Below are 22,285 nucleotides of genomic sequence, written 5' to 3'. Positions count from 1 at the left end.
TCATGACCGACTCTGGGGTTGCAGCGCTCATCTCGCTTTATTGGCCGAGGGAGCCGGCGTACAGCTTCCGGGTCATGTGGCCAGCATGACTAAGCCGCTTCTGGCGAACCAGAGCAGTGCACGGAAATGCCGTTTACCTTCCCACAGGAGCGGTACCTATTTATCTACTTGCACTTTGATGTGCTTTCGAACTGCTAGGTTGGCACGAGCAGGGACCAAGCAACGGGAGCTCACCCCATCGTGGGGATTCGAACCGCCGACCTTCTGATTGGCAAGTCCTAGGCTCTGTGGTTTAACTCACAGCGCCACCCGTGTCCCTCATACCCCTTAAAAGACAAGAGGTTAGAAAATATTACTCTCAGATGCCTTCCAGTTAATTTGTTCTATTATTGTGTATAATTGTTCTATCAGTTATAGCAGACACAATCATTTCTTCCCTTTCCTCCTCCTATCTCGGTATAGACAGACATGATTGCATCTACAACAATTTCAGTTCATCCATGCCACTTTCTCTCACCACAGGCTCATAGCTCAGTTCCCTTAAATGACTGAGTCATTCATCCTGCCCACCCCATAGAAGCATTTGTTTATTTTTAAATCAAATTTTTAGCAGTATCAGTTCACCTCTTCCACACCATCAGTTTGAAAATGAGAAGGATCTCTCTGAGTGATTCAAAGTGATTGAAAGTGATTGCAGCCATGGAGGGGGAGGAACTTCAATAGATACAACTCAGAGACTACAGAGGCACCAGACTCTGAGTTTGCTGCTGTAGAGCAGGAGACCACCATGCCTGAGACTGTCAGAGAGGAGTTCCCAGAAAAACAGCCTGTACCATCAGGGCCAGAGCCAGGACCCTCACCTGAGTGTAAGGTACCAAATGCTTCCCCCCAGAACCTCAACACTCCAGCAGGGCAGGGCGCACACCAGGTGAGAGGCTATGGAACAGAGGGGGACTACCTATCTTCAGGCCAGAGAGTTGGCCCTTTAAGAACCTGGAATAGAGCAGTAATGGGGAAGCTGTGGCGCTCAGTATGTTGTTGTTTGACATCTCCCATCACCCTTGTACATTGAACATGCTAACGGTAGTTGTAGTTCAGCAACACCTGGAAAGTCAATGTTCCTAACTTATATGGCAGAGCCTAGAAAAGTTAGTCTGGCTTTAAAGGCCTCTGTGTACTCTAGGTCTAGGTGAAGCAAGTTGCTCACTTGGAGCTATCCGTGGTCCTGAAACTTCTGGCCTGCCTTGCTGCTTTCTCTGTGGGGATTCCTTATCAAACCACAGCACAACAGCCTTCAGCAATGTGTATCTCCAGCTGCCAAAAAATATATATTAATTTCCATTCCATCACTCCACAAGCTAATATAACAACAAAAGGTTTTGGAATTAGTGTCGACATGTTCCTGATGTAGTCAATAAATCACATTTCAAAATATTGCAATTTGTGAGGCCTTCTGTAAGTGTGAGGCAAACTGTGGGTGTATTTTAGCTTCCACCCACACTCCGTCTTTCTCTGCCATTTTTTTTTTTTTAGCAATCTATTCAAACTGCAGATTTTGAAGGGTGCCCAAGCAAAGTTACTCCCAGGCTATTGTCACCATGGTGTCAGGACTAAGATATTATTTTGCTTACCCATGATAGTGCATCCAAGATTCTTTTATCATTATAGAAGGGATGTGATTTCACAAGGGATCCATTGCCGCCACCCCTTTTAGGAGGATGAAAAGCTGGACAACTGCATTGCAGAAGTTTGACATTTTCAGACAAAAAGTGAAATGTCAAAACGATCTTCCCACGTACGCTTACGTTTAAATGACACAGAGAGATGGAGAGTGAATGCAGGAAAACGCTTCACATTGCACTGAGTAAGGCTGAACTTCTAAGCTCCATCCAGCATCTTATTATTTTAGAATTCCCATCGCAATAAGATTTTGGACATGTATGAAGAATTAGAATTACCAACCTAATAAGAAAATTTTGTTTATGTATATGGAAAATGTATATCCTGCTTTCTCTATTGAAAAAAACACACCACAGCAGTTTATGTAATAATCCTTAAAATGCAGAACAATAAATCTCCCATAGTTAGAGATGTAAGGTTTTCTGCAGGGCCTAGATTCTGGCGTATGTAGACTGTAACATAAAATGCAACCTGAAACATAACAGGGGGAAAATGACTTCACAGCATTTAAAGCCATTCATGTGTACACAGCCTTAGACTGCAACTCTGTGCACATATACTTTGGAGAAAACCCAATTAAACACACTGGGACTTATTTTGGAGTAAAGATGCACACAGTCAGGTTGCATGTTGCATGAAGGAATAGGTTGGTCATAAGATCAGTGAGCTGGATCAGATTCAATAGTCAAATATTCCCTTCTCAGTTCATCAAAATTCCCATAACAAATAAATTACTACACCATCCCCATGAAGTGCTTCTTTGTGAACTCAGTCCTGCAAGGAAATGGGATTTGGGGGCTGTTGGTGCCAAAGACAACTGGTGCCAAAGCCTGTTGAAGGAAGTGATGGCAGGAAGGATCAGCTTAATCAATCAAGAGATCTGTGAATCTGTGTGAGAATGTGCAGCCTCATAAGCAATGATGACACTGCAGCTATCACCCTCCATAAGCTCAAAGTTGCAAACCCTCTTGTCTAAAGCAGCCTCGCAGATGAGTCACCACAAGTCACTGGGTGCCTGTCATTGTCAGTGAGCAGACAGCATCACTATCACTGCTGTGGCTATTAAAGGGGTCCTAATTTAGCTCTTTGTAGAAGAAACACAACCCAGGTAAGCTGATACGCTTTATTAAACCAACTTGTTTGTTTAAGGCTGAACTGAGATTTGGTGTGGGTGGGTGTTCAGTGCTCTGAACTACGCTACTGTAGCAAAGCACTACCTGGTACAAAACAGTGGCTGCTATTTCATAGAACAGGTATGTACACTGTCCTGACAGTCCACATATTCCTAGGACTTTAGCCCGTTCTGGTCTCCTGCCATCACCCCAAGGATCATCAGTATGAAATATATCTCATGAGAAAATATATCTCATTTTGGAGGGGCAGAAGAAGGAGCACAGGAAGCTGATTTACCCCAAATCAATATGGTCTACAGCAGCCTTCCTTGAAGGCTTCCACCAAGATGTCTCCAAGTGCCAAGGTTGCAGGAGTAGTGGCATACATTTCCAGCAGATGCTGGTTGCTTGAGGAATTCTGTGAGTCAATCCAGACCCTGCACCAGAGAATCATAGAACTGTAGGGTTGGTTGGACCTCAAGGGTCATATCATCCAATCCTCTCCAATGCAGGAATCAAAGCTAAATCATACTGCTGGTAATGATAGGAGCTACTCTGAGGAGATGACTCTGCAGCCGGGCCTAAGGTAATCAGTTTGTTTAACTCTACCGCAGGCTCCCGATGAGGAGTTTTTCATGGTTTTGAGACTGCTTCTGCTCCTATTCAGTGGCCTCCTCCATCACCTCCTCCAGAAAATGGAAGTCCATCTTCTGCCATCAGATTTGGCGAGCCAATGTGGTCTCTGCTCACTTTGCCTAAGTAGATCAAGGCCATTAAAGGTGTCCTCCAGATGTTCTGGTCTACAACTCCTACCTTCCAAGACTGGAACTGATGAAGGTCTGGGAGAAGGCTGGTTTACACCTGTTCTATTCTGAGCTTCTACACACACACACTGCACAAGCAGCCAGCACACTGCCTGCTCCCAAACCATTTTTTAACCAAAAGAAAGAACATGAAGGAGGGAAGAGAAATAAGAATCGAGAGAGAAAGAGACAAGAAGGAAGAAAAAATAACAAAGACACTACACAAAATGTGTCTAGCTGCAAGTTTGAAGATGCCCTGGTTTATGTTGACTGGCAGGAATCTTTCCCAGCCCTACCTAGAGATACCAGGGACAGAAACTGAGAGCTTCTGCCATTGCACAATGGCCCTTCCCTGAGCTAAGGCCTTTCCAAATGCTTCCAGTGATGTGCAGCCAGGCCAGATGCAGAGGCTAGGTGAACAATTCCACAATGAGCCGGAGTAACAGTGGTAGCAGTCTTTAGACCCCTGCTGCTGAATCTGTTTTCCAAACAAAAATGAACTATTACCTTCCCTCTTTTTCTTTGAATGCACCCTCCATGAGCCACTGACAACCCAATCTGTACTTATACCTGAGCGAAACAGAGATAAACTGATTTACACCAACAAGACCCTAGCCCCCGACATCTGCTCCGAAGCAATTCTTCAGAAAAGTGGCTTTCCATTAGCTGACGCAGTGGCTTGTCCCAGGCTCTTTTAAGTCCAGTTGATAAGTGGCACCATCAGAAGGGATACAAAGGGGTGAGCGCTGCTGTTAATGTCAGTGTCGTTACAAAGGATGTTCAGCAGCAAGAATATAGTGCTGCCGGCAACGCTGCTATCTGCCACTGGAAGGAGTCTGAATGAGAACGATGCAGGGGTAATTGTGCTCCTAAAAGCCACAAGTCTTGCAGTGTTGTGCAAAAAGCTTAAGTGCTTTATCAGAAGAAAGCAAATCACAAATGCAAACTCCTGAATATTCAGGTCCCCCCACCATACAGTAGCAGCATAACAAGCATCAGTGGGTGCTCCCCTTTCATTGCTCTGTTCTTCTGATGTTGTGAGCTAAGTTGTGCTTTAATTAAAGCAATACAGGAATGTTTACCAGGAAGTTTATTCTTGGCAGCAGTTTCCTCCTCTACAGCTGTGTCTTGCATATTCCTAACTCTCTGGAGAAAGGGCTATATTTCAGAATCTACATCCAGGGCAAATTCTACACTGTGTGTACACAACAAGCTCAAAAAAGTCCCAGGTTCAACCCTTGCAGCATCTCCAGCTAGGGCTGGGAATGTCCCCTGCCTGAAATCTTGGAGGGCTGCTGCCAGTCAGTGCATGCAATACTAAACTAGATGGACCAGTGGTCTGACTTGGTAGAAGGCAGCTTTTTTGTATTCCATGCTCTTAAGATGGGGGGAAGGTGAGGGATAGGATTTAACAAAGAGAGGAGAGGAAGGATGAATTGGCACATTTCTGAAGATTCCAACTAGGAGCTGGCAATCATTCATAGTTTTCAGACTCACAATTTCTGTATGGATTTGGGGGGGGGGGGAGTGCCAGGGAGAGCCGGTGTTTAAAAAGACTTGGGAAATCAAAGACATGCAGGCCACTGCTGTGGCAAGTTCCAGTCCAGTCTCCCCAAAGACTCAGTGAGGTTTCTCTATAAAACCTGCACTGATTAAAAACAGGAGTAGCTCTCTTTCCTGCATTTACCTAGCTGGAACTCTGTGGTCGCCAGTTGATTAAGAATATAGTATACAGCAGAGTTAGCCAACATGGTACCCTTCAGATGTTCTTGGACTCTAAATCCCATCCGTCCCGGTCAGCATAGCCAATGGGCAAGAATGGTGGAAGCTGAAGTCCACCAACAGATTCCTCATCCTTGGGTTTGTCCTTCCTAGCAAAAGCATGAGAAACAGCATTTTCTGCCCCTGTCCTTGACTTCAGGAATCTTGAGTTGGAGAATAATTCCAGGCTCGGTGTGTATGGATGGTCAGGGCCTTGATACTGTGGGTCCAAACTCCAAGACAGAAGAAACCCATCTTCAACATGACATGTTATCTCGGAACTGTTGGAAAGAGAGAGAAATCAGACACTGTTTCTGATGTTTGTTTCTGAAATGACAAGTGTGGGAACTTCTTAGCAACTCACTCCACCTTTCTCTCCCTCCCAGTTCTATTCTGTTTGGCATCCATTCCAAAGAAAAGCCCTTTCTCTTTCCTTCTTGACATTCTAGTATAAGAGGATCATTCTCTATTCCTTCATACACGCCTTCTCCTGGCTGCTGCTCCCACAATAGCTGAGTTAGGCTTATACAGAGCTCAAAAATAGCAAATTTCAAGAGTAAGACCTTGAAACAGCCTCTTGCCAACAACACATCCACAACAACAACCCTGCTCAGTATTTATTGAGCAATAAATAAATAAATCTTACAAATATATTCCAGCCAAGGCAAGGATGCCTTGCAACAGCCCCACCATGTGGCATTTTGCAGATGGAACACAACTGAGGGAGAAATCGTCTTTACCTTGGGGTGTTTTTAATCTCTAGTGTAGAAAGAACCATGCTAGGGATGAACTGAGTGGTCTCCAGCCAGAGCCTGCTTGCACGAATATGTTATAAGACCTAATTGTCTACCTATAAAAATTCAGCCTCTTGAGTTTAATCTGTTTCTTTCACCTACTTTGAATGAACCGCCAGACAATGCCCCAAATGGAAAGGAAGGTGTAATGTCAGGGGTGGGAAACCTGTGGCCTCCTAGATGTGGTTGGGTTCCTAATCCCATCAGCCTCATCTAGCATCACCAATAGCCAAGGAATGATGGAAGTTGCCATGTTGGCTACCCATGACATACAGAATGGCTGCAATCTGCAAAAAAAAAAAATCATCCTCTGTATGGAATGGAAATGCTCTTCTAAACTGGTAGTATGGTGGTGATGTCAATAATAAACTTGGTTCAACTGCTCTATTGCTATCCACAGCCTTTTTCTTCCCTACTTTTGTGTGTTCCCAGATTTGTGTCTTATATAATTATGGTAGGAACAAGGGGAGCTATTGTTTGTATTTGTTTTTGTGACATGTACGGTACTTCAGTTCCCTGCTTTATCTGTTTGAGTTAATATAAGATTCAGAATTATTATTAATAAAAATAGTAAACCCCACCTAGGTTACAGGGAATTTCAAAGGCATCATTTATAACTGTACAAAATTGTAAGGAATATAACATGGAGGAAAGGAAAAAAATATAAGCCTGCAGAGGTGAAACATTTTGACTGAAACCCAGGAGAATGTTTTGGTAGGACTGCACACTTGATAAGTTGAAGGAGATAGGAGTCAAATGCCTTGGTATTCTCACCACTATTATTATTTTATTGAATTTTAATCTCTAGCAAAGGTCACAGAATCCAGCTTTTTGCCTCTCACCAGTTTGTTTGATCATAGATGCGAAAAGCCATTAAGGTTCAGTAATTAATCACAGATGGAGAAATTTGAAGCAAAAGCTACACATGACAATGGGAGACTGTTTCAGATTTAAGCAGTGCTCAGATTCAGAGGCTACCCTCTTCTGGTTTCAAATGGCCCTCTTAGTTACTGTCTTGTTAGAGTGTTGGAGGGTGTGATTAGCTAAAACTGGGGTGGGGACTCAGCTGGTGAGGCTTATGCATTTTGTTCCCTACATAATGGGAGCATTGCTTTTAAGTGCAAAATGTGTGCACAGGTTGGATATGAGCCGTCCCCAAACTCACCTATTGGCAGCCCTCTCCCAGGTATGTGAGCTGGCTTCTGGCATCAGAGGCCAGTTTTGAGGTGAGAGATGGCAATGAATTGTTGGGAGTTATGCTGCAGGGAGATTCAACTCTCCTTACCCATTGCAACCTTAAAATTAGGCCCTTGCTCTCAATAGCAACAGGACAGACAGTTTAAACAAATTGGTCTGCCACTGTGATGATTGCAACAACTCAGAATGCACAATATGACACACAATACCTCCCAAACAAACAATTCCACTGAGTTACTGAAGTGCCTCTATTGCAACATTTAACTGTAGCATTCTTCCCCCAATTTTCTCCTCCTGACATTCTGAACTTTTAGCTCACAACAGGCTGAAAACTGTCAAATGGGACAGTTCTCTGTGCAGAGTTCCAATCTTTCATTTGTAGTCAACACTGATTAACCTGGAATCCTGACACTAGAGAAAGCACACCTACTTACACACAGGTCTCTCAATTGATTCATGTACAATCAGTTAAAAACAAGGCTGTTCCTTCCCACAGGCTTGCAATCTAAAATATATGACACAAAAGAAAAATGGGATGGGGAGGATGCTGTTGATATTGTTGTTATACCCTACCCATATGACTAGGTTGCCCCAGCCACTCTGGGCAGCTTTCAACATATATAAAAACATAATAAAACATGAAACATGAAAAAACTCCCCTATACAGGGCTGCCTTCAGATGTCTTCTAAAGTTTGTATGGTTACTTATCTCCTTGGCTCGGGGGTCACATAACTCCATGCCCTCCAACATTTCTCTGAAGAAAATAGGGACATCCTAAGGAAAAACGGGACATTCCAGGATCAAGCGAGAAACTGGGACTGCTTCTGTAAATTCAGGACAATCGCTGGAAACTAGGGACACTTGGAGGGCCTGCTATTATGATTGTTCCATCAGCACAAACATTTCTGCTTGCATGACAAAACGATCTCCCTTCTTCAATGTTGTGGCAGGACAACACTTAGGAGGAATAAAGATGAGACTAACTGAGAACTGCAAGATGCGTATGTGGGTGATGGAGGGGAGGTTAATTCAACAGCCGTAGAGGACTAGGTTTAAGAAAAGGGTTGTAGGCAAGCAAGCCAACCCACAGTGTCTGTTCCCTACCATGGCAGCCTCCACACTAAGGCCAGGACAGGAAACTCTCACTGCCCTTTGAAGTCACCCATGGCCTGGAGAGGGACATTCTGCTCACCCCAAGGCAAACTGTCTGGCTGACTTTCTCTTCACACAGAGAACTGGGCAGACAGAAGAATGAAGGGAGAGACAAAAGGCCCCATCAGAAAGACATGACTCAGAAATGGCATTTTCTCTATTCTAATAAGCGATGTTGTGTCAGAGAGGTAATTTATTCATGGGGTGCTGATGCAGTTGCCATGGAGAAACTAAGAAAAAGAAGCTGAGCTTTTAAAGCACACACTGTATCCAAGAGCCGAGCGCTCAGTCAGGGAGAAGATGTAAAGACACTGGGAGAGAAGGGTGAAGCACAAGACAATTAAAGCTAACCCGTTGTGGCTTCCACTCCATTGTGAGGTAATGCTCCAAAACTTTTCCATTACTGACTTCAGGAGAATTCAGGCTCAGCCCCAGTGTAAAGGCATTTGCTGCAGCCCACGTGAAAACACAAGGACGGCATGACTGGATCAGCCCTGGGGAATACTTATTATGATTATTTATTTTATTTGGAGCATTTGGAGCTCACTCTTTGGTCTGAAAGGCTCCCAGAGTGGCTTAAGGTAAAGGTAAAGGGACCCCTGACTATTAGGTCCAGTCATGACTGACTCTGGGGTTGCGGCGCTCATCTCGCTTTATTGGCTGAGGGAGCCGGCATACAGCTTCCAGGTCATGTGGCCAGCATGACTAAGCAGCTTCTGGCAAACCAGAGCAGTGCACGGAAACGCCGTTTACCTTCCCGCTGGAGTGGTACCTATTTATCTACTTGCACTCTGGCGTGCTTTCGAACTGCTAGGTTGGCAGGAGCAGGGACCGAGCAACGGGAGCTCACCCCGTCGCAGGGATTCGAACTGCCGATCTTCTGATCGGCAAGTCCTAGGCTCTGTGGTTTAACATGAATGAAACAGGTCACTGCCTACAGGCTTACAATGGCTGGGGGGGGATGACACACAAGGGGGAAAGGACAGGGAGGGAAGAGGAAAATAAAAATCCTGCTTGGCAGGGGGTTGGACTCGATGGCCCTTGTGGTCTCTTCCAACTCTATGATTCTATGATTCTATGATTCTATGAAAAATCCAGCTCAGGCACCAATTCTTAAACAGCTGTTCTTAAAATGACCAGCTGGCACAGTTCAGGGTTAGGAGGTGCCTGATGGAGTTGGGTTTTCAACAAAGCTGATGGAATGAGCCCTGCTTCTAATCTCTTGCTATGGTAGCCTGATGGAATGGCTGATCCCACATGACAGCTGAGGGGAGAGGAAGCTGGCCTACCACACACAGCAGAGCTGATGGAATGATCAAGACTTCCACCACGGACAGTGCCCAATCCACAATGAGTTGGGGTGAAGGATGCAAATACTACACTGGGCTGGCGCAATAACATTTGCTCAGCCAAATCTTGGGCGCTCTCGTGCTGTTCATGCTTCCAGTGAGGGAGGGGCACATTTCTGTGGTGACAAGATCCCAGGATTTGCTGCAAAGCACCCACACAATTTTGATGGTTAGCTGGCATTTCTGCAGCATGATCAGCCACACACCTCAAGGAAGTTGGCGTAGGAGCCTTGCAGATGCATTCCACTCTCCAGGAAACCTTTTGGAGCTTCAGGGCTTGACAGAGCTTGCGAGTCCCAGTCTCAAATATTTTCGCACCTGAAGAGACCAGTTAAAGTTTCACTACTTCAAAGTTGCCACCATGGTAATCACTCTTGCTTATCTGCACAAAAGCCCAGACTTGTATGTAGTATCAACCTATCAATCTGGCTGTCACCATCAAAGTTTTCATTTTTGCCATAGCAACTGTGAGACATAAGGGTGGATGGAACTGAGCACAACAACCTCTTTGGGCCAGTGGGCATATTTTGAACTTTGAGAATACAGTGGTACCTCAGGTTACAGATGCTTCAGGTTACAGACACTTCAGGTTACAGACTCCGCTAACCCATAAATAGTACCTCGGGTTAAGAACTTTGCTTCAGGATGAGAACAGAAATCGTGCAGCGGTAGCGGGAGGCCCCATTAGCTAAAGTGGTACCTCAGGTTAAGAACAGTTTCAGGTTAAGAACAGACCTCCAGAATGAATTAAGTTCTTAACCTGAGGTACCACTGTATATTTTGCCTAGTATAATGAATTTGCATGATGTTTTCACTAATATATGCATTCCTGTACACACTTTATACCAATGTTTGCACACACACCCTGCCCCATCGCTCAGCTGGAGAACTGCATTACAAAATTTGGAGATGTGTGAATTTTAAAGGATGTTTGTGTTTCGGTTCACTTATTGTTTCAGAAAGTGAGGATAGGATAAAGTGCCAGTTCAGTCCTTCTCCAAGGGGGAATGATGGGTTGTGGCATTTACTGGTACCCTTCACACGAGAAGAGAACGATAGCCTCACATAGGACCCTACATCATTCCCAGTGCAGAACAGCCCTGTGGCTGCTAAGCAACCCTTCTGCATCTTCCAGAAAGTTCTGTGGCCCCAACTGTAACAGACTCGCTTTGCCTGATTCCTCCCAAGGCATTAGGAGAGGTGGAAAGGGGTGTCTCTAGCTCTGCGTAGAGTGTTGGGTTTAAAAGGGCTAGGGGTGCATTGCCTAGCCAGTGAGCAGGGATCATGACCACCATGGATGAAGAGGATCTGAGCGAGTATTTCCGCATACAGTATGGACAGAAGTTGCTGAAACTTCTGATGTGAGTTAAATGCCACATCTCTTCCAGCAAGAACCTTCCTCTGGCCTCCTCTCTATTCTACCTTTTATTCTCCATGGTCTTCTTCTTTGCTCTCCCATGTTTTTGGTATCTTCTTCTTTCATTTCCCTTCTAGGTTCTCCTGCTTCACCCCCCCCCACACTTTTTATAAAAGGGTCCAGGGTCTTACTAGCATCCTGGTTCCAGCAACAGCTGGCCAGATGCATCTGGAAAGTCTACATCAGGGACTGGACTGAGGAAGAATGGTGGGGGCTGCCTCAGTCCTCTTGAACCTTCCCAAGAACAGGAGGAGAGTATAGATTTAGAACAGTGGTTTGCAGAAGGCCATAGTTCAGAGGCTGCAGATGAGAAAAGCTGGGAAATATTGGGAGAAGAACAGCAGGAAGAAGTACTGACAGTCTCATTGTCTTTGGAAAGCATTTCTGAGCCACCCTCTCCCAGTACTAGGCAGGCATTGCGAGTAGTAGAACAGAAAGCTCAGAGGCAGAAAGCTCAGATCAGCTGGCACAGGGATGACATAGGAGTGACAGAGGGGGTTGGAATTTATTCAGAGAAAGCCCATTATTTAATAAAGACTGCATTCATTTGTGTCTCTCTGCAAATACTGAATAAATTACGTGGTAAGAACTCTTCTTGTTTATCTGTTTTTTGGCTGCCACTGGGGGAGGGATCGGATTCCCTGAAGCCTACCCAAACTAGACATGAAGGTACAGCCCCCTATACAGGAAAATTGAAGGAGGAGGATTTTAACTTCACTTCCAGTGCTATGGTCCTGATTGTAACATCCATCTGCTGCCATTAACTTTAAAAAAAAAAAAAATGTAGGAGATCCTGAACAAAAATCTCTATGTCACATGTAGTTTGATCCTTTGGATCCTTTGATGAGGGACTTTGTAAAGCACTTTTTGTATTTTCAAATATATAGCATCTACTGGATTATCACTATTTATACACTTGTTGGCATGCTCAAATAATCCTAATTCTAATTGTTGCAGGATACTTCCCTGGATGGTGCTGTACCCCTGTTCCCAAGTGGTTCGGCAACTAATCAGACCACCCAGTACTAAAACAAGCATAGCTTCCTCTCTTCTTGGCTCCATGATTAGCTGTTCACTTTTCCTTTTCAACATCCTTCTTCGTCTGTCTCATGTTCCTTTCACTGCTTTCATTTCCCTTTCTTCCACTCTTGCCACTAAAGTTTCGTTTCCTTCCTCCAAACCCCTTTCTCTTGCTGGGTATCTAAATTGAATCCAAGCCCCATTTTCTTGTTGCTCCTTGTAGGCCTTGTAGTTTGGAGCCCTTGTCTGTTTTCTGACTGAAAGTCATCTCTGGGCTTGATCCAGGCACCTTTGCACAAACAGGATATTCTATCATTCTGCCCCTTCATCCTAAGGTGTGTGAGCTGCACAAAACCTACCTAGCTCACAGGTCCTATGACTTACAAATATCTTCGCACTCTTCATGGGAAAATCCTTTTTCCCTTTTATTAGGAAATTCCCAGTATCTGAGGAGGAGTCCCCATCTCCCTCCATTCGGCTCCTGGAGAAGAAAAAAGAAGCCAAATTGGTGCACCAGGCCATGGAGGCACAAAAGGAGGTGAGGAGACTTTACTGCGTCTGTATCCCTGATGACCAGCTCTACCTTCATTTGTCACCAGCCACTTCAAAACCACAGAACTACATGGCTTACTGGCAGCAAATTGCACATGTTTTCCCTATTTGCTGTCAAAACACCTTCTTATCCACCTGGCCAGGATGCTGATTTCTTTGAAGTTTTGGGCTCTCTGTAACTTGAGAGAAAAGCAGGAGGCAACACAGTCTTCCAACACCTAACAGAACAAGAAGACTACTGCAGCCTTCCCTGACCAGATGTCCTCCAAATATTTTGGATTTTAGCTTCCATCAGTGTCAGAATGGTTAATAGGGACGAGTGTGAGCTGTAGTCCACAATATCTCAAAGGCACCAGTCTGATCTACTGGAGTCAGATGTCCTACTGGTCTCTTCCCTCTGTGAACCTTTCAGGCATTCAAGACAAGGATGGAAGCCCTGAACAATCGTTGGGAGGAACTTGGTTCTAAGGAGATTCAGTTGAAAGCATATATTCGGAAATTCGAGCAATTCATACAGGTATTTGCTTCTTCCAGTTCTCTGGCTCTTACAATATAAGACCTCCACCCTATTTAAGCACAGCACAGGCCTGATTGTGATATGCCTGGAGCTACACATATGTACACAGGCTAGTTGCTCTCCACCCAATAGAAGAATCATAGAATTGTAGAGCTTGAAGGGACCACGAGAGTCATCTGGTCCAACTTCCTGCAATGCAGGAATCTTTTGCCTAACGTGGGACTCAAACCCATGACCCTGAGATTAAGAGTCTCATGCCCTACCGACTGAGCTATCCTAGCTGAAACTATCCCAGTTTAACTTAGGTGGAGTGATAGGGGGTCTCTGCTCCTTGGGCATAACCTGGGCAAGGACACAAAATATACAAGATTCATTTAATACAATACACCAGGTATTTAAATCACATTGTGTTTTATTTTCAACATCGAATTAGTGAGCTTGTCTTCCAGATGTAGAGGACAGTCTAGATATCAGCTTGTGGAAGATTACCAGAGACTCAATAAATGCAGCAGGCTATGCAAAGTGCCATAGCTGAGGCTTCTGCAGGCTAACCCAAGCAAACCATATTCAGGCATTGACTACTGATAGCAGTGGAGAAGATCAAGCCACATTGGCTCCATCAGCCAGCTGCATTTTTGCACACCAGATGCTGAGTAGACTCAGTTTTAATGCCAAGAATTTCAGCAGTGGTACCTTTAAAGCAGTACCTCCATTTCCTAGCTCAATTCAATGCTGGTTCTGATGGAGACATGGTGTCAGGAGAGATCACAGCTCAGTGGTAGAGCACACGGTTTGTGTGCATGAGGTCTCATGTTCAATCCCAGGCTTGGGCAAAGAAATGGCTAGTTAGTTATAACACTGCCTCTGCCTCCAGAACAGTAGTAGCAGGCATTACTGGGCTAGATGGGCAAATATCCTGACAGGGTACAGGGCAACTTTCTATGCACTTCTGACAGCCTTATAGACTCTGCATCTTGTCTTGATTCCTTTTCAATGGTATGTGGGGTGGGGTGGGGTCCAACATGGGGCCATTAGGAGAACGACCAGAAACGGATCAGAGCCCTGAAGAAAGCCAACAAGGAGCGGGAACTGAAGAAGCAGAGAGTGAAAGAGCTGGCCAAGGCCAAGATAGAGATGGCGGCTCTGAAGCAGCAGCACCAGAAGCTCTACAACAAGCTACAGCAATACTCCATCTTCAACAAGTACCTGGAGAAAGTGGTTGAGGTCTCCGAGGTACGTATGGCTGCTAAGAAGGGAGGCAAAGTCTGAGCTCAAGAGCAGATGATCAGTTCTTTGGTCTGTAGCCTGTGTGCAGAACCAGAGAAGCAGGCGGGGGGACAAAGGACCAGCACTTGAGGTGGGGAGTGGGAGAAACCTCAGTTACCTTATTGTGGTTCTGTCTGTGCCACCAGAAATCTGCAGATCAGATTTAAGTAAAGGTAAAGGTACCCCTGACATTAGGTCCAGTAGCAGACGACTCTGGGGTTGCGGTGCTCATCTCGCTCTATAGGCCAAGGAGCCGGCGTTTGTTCACAGACAGCTTCTGGGTCATGTGGCCAGCATGACTAAGCCCTTTCTAGCGAACCAGAGCAGTGCACAGAAACGCCATTTTCCTTCCCGCTGGAGTGGTACCTATTTATCTACTTGCACTTTGACTTGCTTTTGAACTGCTAGGTTGGTAGGAACAGGGACTGAGCAATGGGAGCTCACCCCCTTGCGGGGATTCGAACAGCCGACCTTCTGATTGGCAAGCCCTAGGCTCTGTGGTTTAGCCCGTGCTTTTTTCTTTTTTTAAAAAAAATGTTTATGGTTATTCTCATTTTCCTACTCATATTGAAATACTGCCCCTCAATGAGGCCAAACTTAGATTCACAAAATGTTTAGAGGTATGCGTACCCCTGCATCCACCCAGAAAAAAAGCACTGGGTTTAGCACTGGCTCTACAGTTCATGCTAGAATCTAGAATCATGTTCTAGAATCTGAGGTTTCTACAGTTGATGCTAAACTAAGTTCTAGAATCTGAAGTTTAGAACAACTGGGTCATTGCTATTCAAGCATCTACACAGTTTCATGAACAATGGTGGTGACTTTGTATCTTGAGCATTTGTCCTCCTATTTGCTGCCTTTAAGCTGTAGTTCTGGACAGTGCAGTACAGCCTTGGTCAAATACCCATTGTATAATAATAGCTGGCTTCCTAAGCCAATGTATTGGCTGGCTGAGCTATGGTGTCTGTAGCCAGGCACCCATCTGTTCCTGCATGTCCAAGGATCTCTCATGGGGAGAAGACAATGTGATCCTTGAGGGGCTACTATTTGGAATTGACTATTGGCTAAGGGAAGATCGGTATCTCAAGGTTCAGGACAGTAATGCAAGGCATTCCCTGTAGTTTGAGGAGATCCGGGAGGTCATCGGTCGCTACAAGACCCTCGTAGGGATGCACCGGGACCTTGTGCAGTCGGCACAGGAGGGGATGGAGATGATTGAGCAAGCTAAAGTCCGCCTGGCGCGCTACAAGGAGGAAAAAGATGATGAGATGCTGCAGCACAACAATGAGCTAGCCCGCCTACAGCTGCGTTTCGACCATGCCCGCAGCGATGTCATCGTCTGGGTAAGGAGTAGGGGTGGGGAAATGTATTTCTTTGCATGGAGGGCTTTGACCCAGTAATACGATGGCAAGCCTGAAACCAGTCTGGACGGATCAGAATCTTTGTCTCTTCCTGAACTATCTGCATATCCTAACAGGCTTACTCTCATCCCAGACCTCGGTGTAATCATAACTTAAAATCCGCTGCCATGAACCCATACCCTTGACTATCTGCAGACAAACCCTGGCTCAGTGAACACCTAAGCCAGAGAGGATGGCAAGAATGGTCAGCAATCCACTGGGCATCACTGGGAGCCATTTACCTGTTTGGCAGTGGGTAGGACATTTTGGCTAGCACACAGCACTTTAAGTATCACTCAAAATCAGAGATAGGGAATCTGAGGCCTGGAGCCAAAATCTGCTCACAGAGCTACAGTTCTGTAAGTGGTTTAATAGTCAATCCCTTGTCATGGGGAACTTTGGGGACTGTGAGTGGAATAGGGATCTCCTAACAACTCACAGCAACTATAACAAACTACAGTTCCCATGATTCTTTTGGGAAGCCATGATTGCTTAAAGTGGCATGATACTTCTTTCAAAACAGTGCAAATGGGGCTGGAGTATTCAGAGAATCATAGCATTGGAAGGGACCCTGAGGATCATCTAGTCCAAACCCCACCCCACCCCAGGAATATGCAGCAGTCCCTTACCAGGACTGAACCTGCAAACTTGGCATCATCAACATCACGCTCTAACCAGCTGAGCTATTAGGGAGTCTCAGGAGCCATTCCAGACCACCATATGTGTTCTTTATCAGGAAGAAATGACAGAAGGAGGGAGCTACTTCATTTTTAAACCTCGTTAGTGGTAGCCAGAGAATGTTTACCACCATCTTTGGCAATGGTGAATATCTTACAGTTTAGGGAGGGAAAAGAAAGATGCTGGGCTTGTGTTTGAATGACTAACTACAGCAGGATAAGGCAGGATGATGCCATGAACCCTAACTGGGGCTGCCCATTTCTGCCTAGTAACAAACTTCTTAGCATTTGAACCAATATTCCATGGGGGGGAGGCAGACAGGCAGACAATAACACAGAACATTTTGCTGAAAAGGCTTTGTGTGTGGCAGATCAGATTGCACAATGGAAATGCAAAACATAAGAGAGGCATCTTAGGCTGGTTGCTATGCAAGTTGTGTTGAGCCCTGTCCCCGCCACCTCCCCCAAATGAAATTCGGGGCACTTTTAACATGGAAAGTAGCAGCATACTAGTCACGTCCATCGAAACCTCATTTTCTATGCCTCTGCCTTCTCCACAGGAGTCGCGTTGGGCCCATATCCAGAATACGGCCGCGAAGAAAACATTGATGCTGGGTACCATCAAGATGGCCACTTTGAATCTCTTCCAGAGTGTAGCCAAGCAGATGAAGGAGGCTTTAATGGTGCCCGTGGAGGACACACACAAGCAGCTGGATATGGTACACGTGTCCCAAGTTCTCCACCTCTCTTCTCCAGGGTCTGGCAGTGCTTTTAGTCTATACCCGAAAGTCTCAGGGCGATTCACAGAACAAAATCAAAATACACATGGGGTTGAGTGCCCTGAGGGGGCACCGTCTCTTGCGTTTCTGCCACCTGAGATGGTTGCTTCACCCCGCCTCGTGAGTGGGCCATTTCTGTTTGCAAGCTGAGTATAAAGTCTTCAGTCCTTCATTGTTTGAGGCCCATCAATCCATGTTGTGACAAGGAGATACAATTGGGAGGGCTTAAATCTGGTTCATCCAGAATGTATCTGGAAATGAAACACAGTGAGCTGGGACCTGTGGTGAATTGATGGCTCTTGTGCTACAGCATGTTCTCTCTCCAGTGTAGTTTGGACATTGCTTTTCCCCACCAACCCCATAGTCCATAGTTCTACCAAGAGTTCTATCCTCCAGACCAGCAGCCCCAATTAAATCCCAAAGTAGCTTTCTTTTCTTTTAAAAGAAGAGGAAGTAAAATCAGTTACGGTTCAGTGGGCGAAGGACATTAGGTACAATATACAGATGACAGAACGGGAAAATTTATGGAGAAATGAACTGAAATTTATGGCTTGCTTTACTATAAAGGAAAACTTTATGAAGATGCTATACAGATGGTACATCACACCCAGTAAATTGGGTAAAATGTACAAAACCAACTCAAATTTATGCTGGAGGTGTAGAGAAAGAGCTTTTGGGAACTTAAATACAATAAACTAAAAAAATTGTTCAAAATAATGTTTATCAAAAAACCTGAAGCCTTCCTCTTAGGCATTATGGCATCAGACATTCTGAGAAAGAAAAGGAGGATTTTTATGTACACAACAACTGCAGTGAGAATGCTGATAGCCAAGGGACGGAAAGGAGATAAAATTCCAACAAAAGAAGAGTGGCAGGTTAAACTGTTTGAATATATGGAATTAGCAAATATGACAGAGAAGATCAGGTATCCATCAACCTAAAAGTTCAAAAAGGAATGAGAGATTTATAGACAATATTTAAAAGAACATTGTTCCCACATTAAAACTTTAGGATGCTTTGAATAACTCTCGGAATAACATAGGGTAAAAAGAACACAAATACTGTAAGATTTAATACAGGTTGAGTTTATTGAAAAATAGAGGCAAGTAATAAGGAAACAAAGAACCCACACTAAGGAGGGTGAAAGTTGGTGGCTGAAATATTTTTGTGTTTCCATGTTGTATTGTTCTTTTTTCTTTTTATTTGTGAGTTATGTTTTGTGGTTTGTTTGTGTGTGTGACATTTATAAACTAATAAAGACTGAAATAATAAAAAATAATAAAAATCCCAAAGTAGCCCCCAGTTCCAGCCTATGCTCTTGTGATGGCTGCCCCGCTACTTGTATTAATCAGATGTTCATCCTCTTTGTTCTCAGATCCAGCAGTTTATCCAGGACCTGTCTGACATCTGGTCAGAGGTGAAGAAGAAAGAGCAAAACAGATCGCTAACAGGAATGAACAAGGAGTGACCCAGGAGGCGTCAGAAAAAGAGTATAACGGTCCCTGCTTCTCTTCTCTCAGAGAACCCCCTCAGCTGTGCTTTGCTTGTCCTTTGGAATGGTTGATGCCCCACGACTGCATTTTAATCAATATCCTTCCCACCCTTTACTTTCCCTTCACCGGAAACAAAACATAGTCTGTATGGTATATAAAGAGAATATTTTAGTTAGTGGAGCCTTGGGTGCTCATCTGCCTTTGTTTCCACATGGATAAAATGAGTCCTGTGCCACAGACCCATCGTTGGCAGCCTGTCGATAAGTTGTTTGGAACTGGGTGGCCTGCCAAACATGCGCTCTTTGCGGGAAGTATTCTGCAATCCCAATGCATTTGTGGTGGATTTATACTGACCTGCCCACACATCACTCCTCTTGATTAGTTGATTTTTGCCAAAGCTATTGCCTTACTGGCATCAGGGTTTGAATAGATGCACAATAGCACAACGACAGCAAGACCAGCCCCTGCCCTCCAAATATTTGTACAGGGTTTCAGCAGGAAGTCACAGGACATTCAGTGATTGGAAACAAAGCAGGATGCACACCCTGAAACCTTTTCAGGCACAAACAGTGTTGAAGGTAAAAAGGTAAAGGGACCCCTGACCATTAGGTCCAGTCGTGGCCGACTCTGGGGTTGCAGCGCTCATCTCGCTTTATTGGCCGAGGGAGCCGGCATACAGCTTCCGGGTCATGTGGCCAGCATGACTAAGCCGCTTCTGGTGAACCAGAGCAGTGCATGGAAAAACTGTTTACCTTCCCACCAGAGTGGTACCTATTTATCTACTTGCACTTTGACGTGCTTTTGAACTGCTAGGTGGGCAGGAGCAGGGACCGAGCAACAGGAGTTCACCCAGTCATGGGGATTCGAACTGCTGACCTTCTCATCGGCAAGTCCTAGGCTCTGTGGTTTAACCCATCGTGCAAAACTGCCCCACCCTGATACTACCATATGCACAAATCATCATCATGATTACACGGCACCAATGAAAGGAGATGAACTAGGCAGGCATCACTCCCAGGAGAGAAAAGTGACTCTGGTACGCTGCAGGCCCCACGGTAAGTGGTGTGGTGCCCAGTGTTCCCTGCCCCCCCCCCCACTCCTCTGGACACTAACCAAAGAAGCCCAACCTCCTAAACGTGATAAGTCTTGAAGGCTGAATTATGCTTGCCCTGGTATGTTCGTCCTGAGAGGAGGGGGCTTCATCCCAATGTTAAGATATGAGAATTTAAGGGCACAGGGCTAGGCAAGTTCACCCAGATGTTCCAAGGCCTGAAGGATGATCTCTGTCTCTTCTGGAGGCAGAAGGAATGCCAAGCAGTTGCTTAAGTAAGGTGCTTGTATTACATCTAGATATGAACTTCACGAATTAACTGCTTGGCCAGCAGCAGCGGAGAAGAAAATGATCACTGGAGCCAGGAGCTCTTTATAGCGCTGGGTGGCTGTTGATCCTCCCTGGGAAGCAGAGCTACTACGGCTTGCTGAGGAGCGCTCTGAGTACAGCTATCTGTGCTGCAACAGGCAGCTGATTGTTGCAAAGGAACAGACAGCCAAGTGCAGAGCTGACACGCTCGCCTCCCTGTCGCTAGAATGACAATTAGCATTCCGCACTCGGGAGTCTTCCATTCAGCAAAGAGCGCGACGGTGATTAGAGCGAGAGCAGCGCAGATCCCGGAAGCTCATCCCGTCCATTCAGCAGGCGGCAGCAAAGGAGCTGAGCCTCAGACAGCAGCCTTTGCCGAGAGTGCCCCGGTGCTGGCGTCATCGCTTGGCTCTGCAGTGCAGTCAGGTGGAGCTGATGACGCAAATGCAACCGGGATGAGTTGGGAGCGGGGGGAAATGTCTCGTCTTGGGAGGCCACGATGACTCATCCTGCCAGGGGGCTGAAGGGCCTCCACACATTTTGCGGCATGTTCAGGGAGTTGGGGAGGGGGACCCAGTGGGTTCTGACCCTGAAACCCGAAGGAACTGATAGAAGAAAGGGGATCTCGGAGAAAAATGGATTAATACCTCCCACTCCTACGGAGTTCTAAAAGTGCGGAGTGGCATGTTCACTTACGAGAGAGGATTTGGGCTTCTCGACAGACATTAGGTCTGAGCATCAGTAGGGACACAGGTCAGCGCCACTGATCACCTGCTTTTCATGCAGGATGTCTCAGGTTCATTCTCTGACATCTTCAAATATGAGTGTCCTCTGTCCAAAACCCTGGATAGTCTCTGACAGACTGCAGAAAGTACTGCACTAAATGAAGCAGCTTCCTATTTTCTTAACATCCTATGTTACCAGCATTATAACATCACCACCCCAGGCATTTTGTTTCCCAGCTAATATTGAACCCCTTTGGGTGACAATTCCTTTGGGCATGCCCACGTTATAAACTGACCCGCTATCTTATACTAATTGCACTGTCACAGCTTCCTCAAAGGAATCGTGGGAAATGTAGCTTGTTGGAGGTGCTGAGGTTTCCCTCTGACAGCACACATGCACACAGACTCTTCACAGAACTGCCCTTTCCCAGGGAATGGCTGTTGAAAAAGCTGAAGTGTGGAGTGTATAGATTAACCCCAAATCACTTTTGTGATCATTGGCTCAGCAGGGATAACGAAAGTCAAAAGAACAGCAAAAATGCAGCTCCACGTTTGCATGTTGGAAGTTGGACAGCTTTACTACCTAAAACCACTGCTTTCGCCTTTACAAATCTGAGGTCCAAAGGAGATCTGACTTGATATGGCTTCCATTCAGTTTCCAAATGAAAGGCTTTGTCAAGACAGTTTGAACTAAAAGGACGGACAACGTTGCCCCTCTCTCAAAGGCAGCCTGGCAGAGGGTGTGACCTGCTACAGCACACTTGCACACAGCTTAAGCATGCTTCTAAACTGGAGCAAACAAGATTTCATTGCAACAACCGATACAATTAGCTGCATAAAGGCTGAAAATAGGACAAGTTATGAGTTTTCATTTAATTGTGGTGCAACATGAACTGTTAAGAAAATGAGGAAATTAGTCAGTCGTCACTGATTAACGTACTGCAGTGGTGATGGCAACACAGTGTGACATGAATTAGGGCTGGATCCTTCCCTCGTGTAAATCTAGGGCAATTCTGCTGTAAATCATTGGCTTCATCTTAAACAGAGAAAGGTTCGTTCACGCTAGATGAGAATCTCTCTGTTGGAAACCAATGAGAGAGGCATAGCTATTGGTTTAGACCGAGTGTATCATACATCATCAGCTTGAATGAAATAAGTGGTCTTTTCCAGCTAAAGATGTTAACACCAGGATCACGCAGTGAACCTGAAAGCCATTGCAAAGCGATTAAT

At 45.3% G+C, this 22,285-nt stretch overlaps 1 protein-coding gene and 1 long non-coding RNA gene across 4 annotated transcripts; one reads left to right on the top strand and one right to left on the bottom strand.

The window, feature by feature from the left end:
- Positions 1–4,670: 4,670 nt before the first annotated feature.
- LOC310755280 lies at positions 4,671–10,939 on the bottom strand. 3 transcript variants are annotated; one of them, XR_014544271.1, is made up of 5 exons: positions 10,884–10,939; positions 10,056–10,167; positions 7,782–7,852; positions 6,253–6,437; positions 4,671–5,637 (listed from the first exon to the last, which is right to left on the bottom strand). It is a non-coding gene; the product is annotated as an uncharacterized lncRNA (long non-coding RNA). The 3 variants fall into 3 exon arrangements; XR_014544272.1 differs by lacking the exon at positions 10,884–10,939 and having other exon boundaries at positions 10,056–10,375; XR_014544273.1 differs by lacking the exons at positions 6,253–6,437; positions 10,884–10,939 and having other exon boundaries at positions 10,056–10,375.
- Positions 10,940–10,983: 44 nt separating this feature from the next.
- On the top strand, positions 10,984–19,150 carry CCDC42 (coiled-coil domain containing 42). Its single transcript, XM_083599960.1, has 7 exons — positions 10,984–11,210; positions 12,719–12,824; positions 13,251–13,355; positions 14,391–14,588; positions 15,743–15,964; positions 17,259–17,417; positions 18,853–19,150. Exons 1-7 carry the CDS (start codon positions 11,134–11,136, stop codon positions 18,943–18,945), a joined length of 960 nt encoding a protein of 319 aa, XP_083456086.1. The 5' UTR covers positions 10,984–11,133; the 3' UTR covers positions 18,946–19,150.
- Positions 19,151–22,285: the final 3,135 nt, after the last annotated feature.

This window comes from Podarcis filfolensis (genome assembly GCF_964270895.1).
Source record: "Podarcis filfolensis genome assembly, chromosome: 2".
NCBI classification, from domain to species: domain Eukaryota; kingdom Metazoa; phylum Chordata; class Lepidosauria; order Squamata; family Lacertidae; genus Podarcis; species Podarcis filfolensis.
The sequence above is the reverse complement of the archived record's forward strand: the minus strand, read 5'-3'. Positions and strand labels throughout refer to the sequence as shown.

Excerpts from the sequence above, each read along its gene's own strand:
- CCDC42 (XM_083599960.1), top strand. The coding sequence starts at position 11,134 with ATGACCACCATGGATGAAGAGGATCTGAGCGAGTATTTCCGCATACAG. Across the intron at positions 11,211-12,718 it reads AAGTTGCTGAAACTTCTGAT|GAAATTCCCAGTATCTGAGG; the intron begins GTGAGTTAAATG and ends CCCTTTTATTAG. Across the intron at positions 14,589-15,742 it reads AAGTGGTTGAGGTCTCCGAG|TTTGAGGAGATCCGGGAGGT; the intron begins GTACGTATGGCT and ends CATTCCCTGTAG.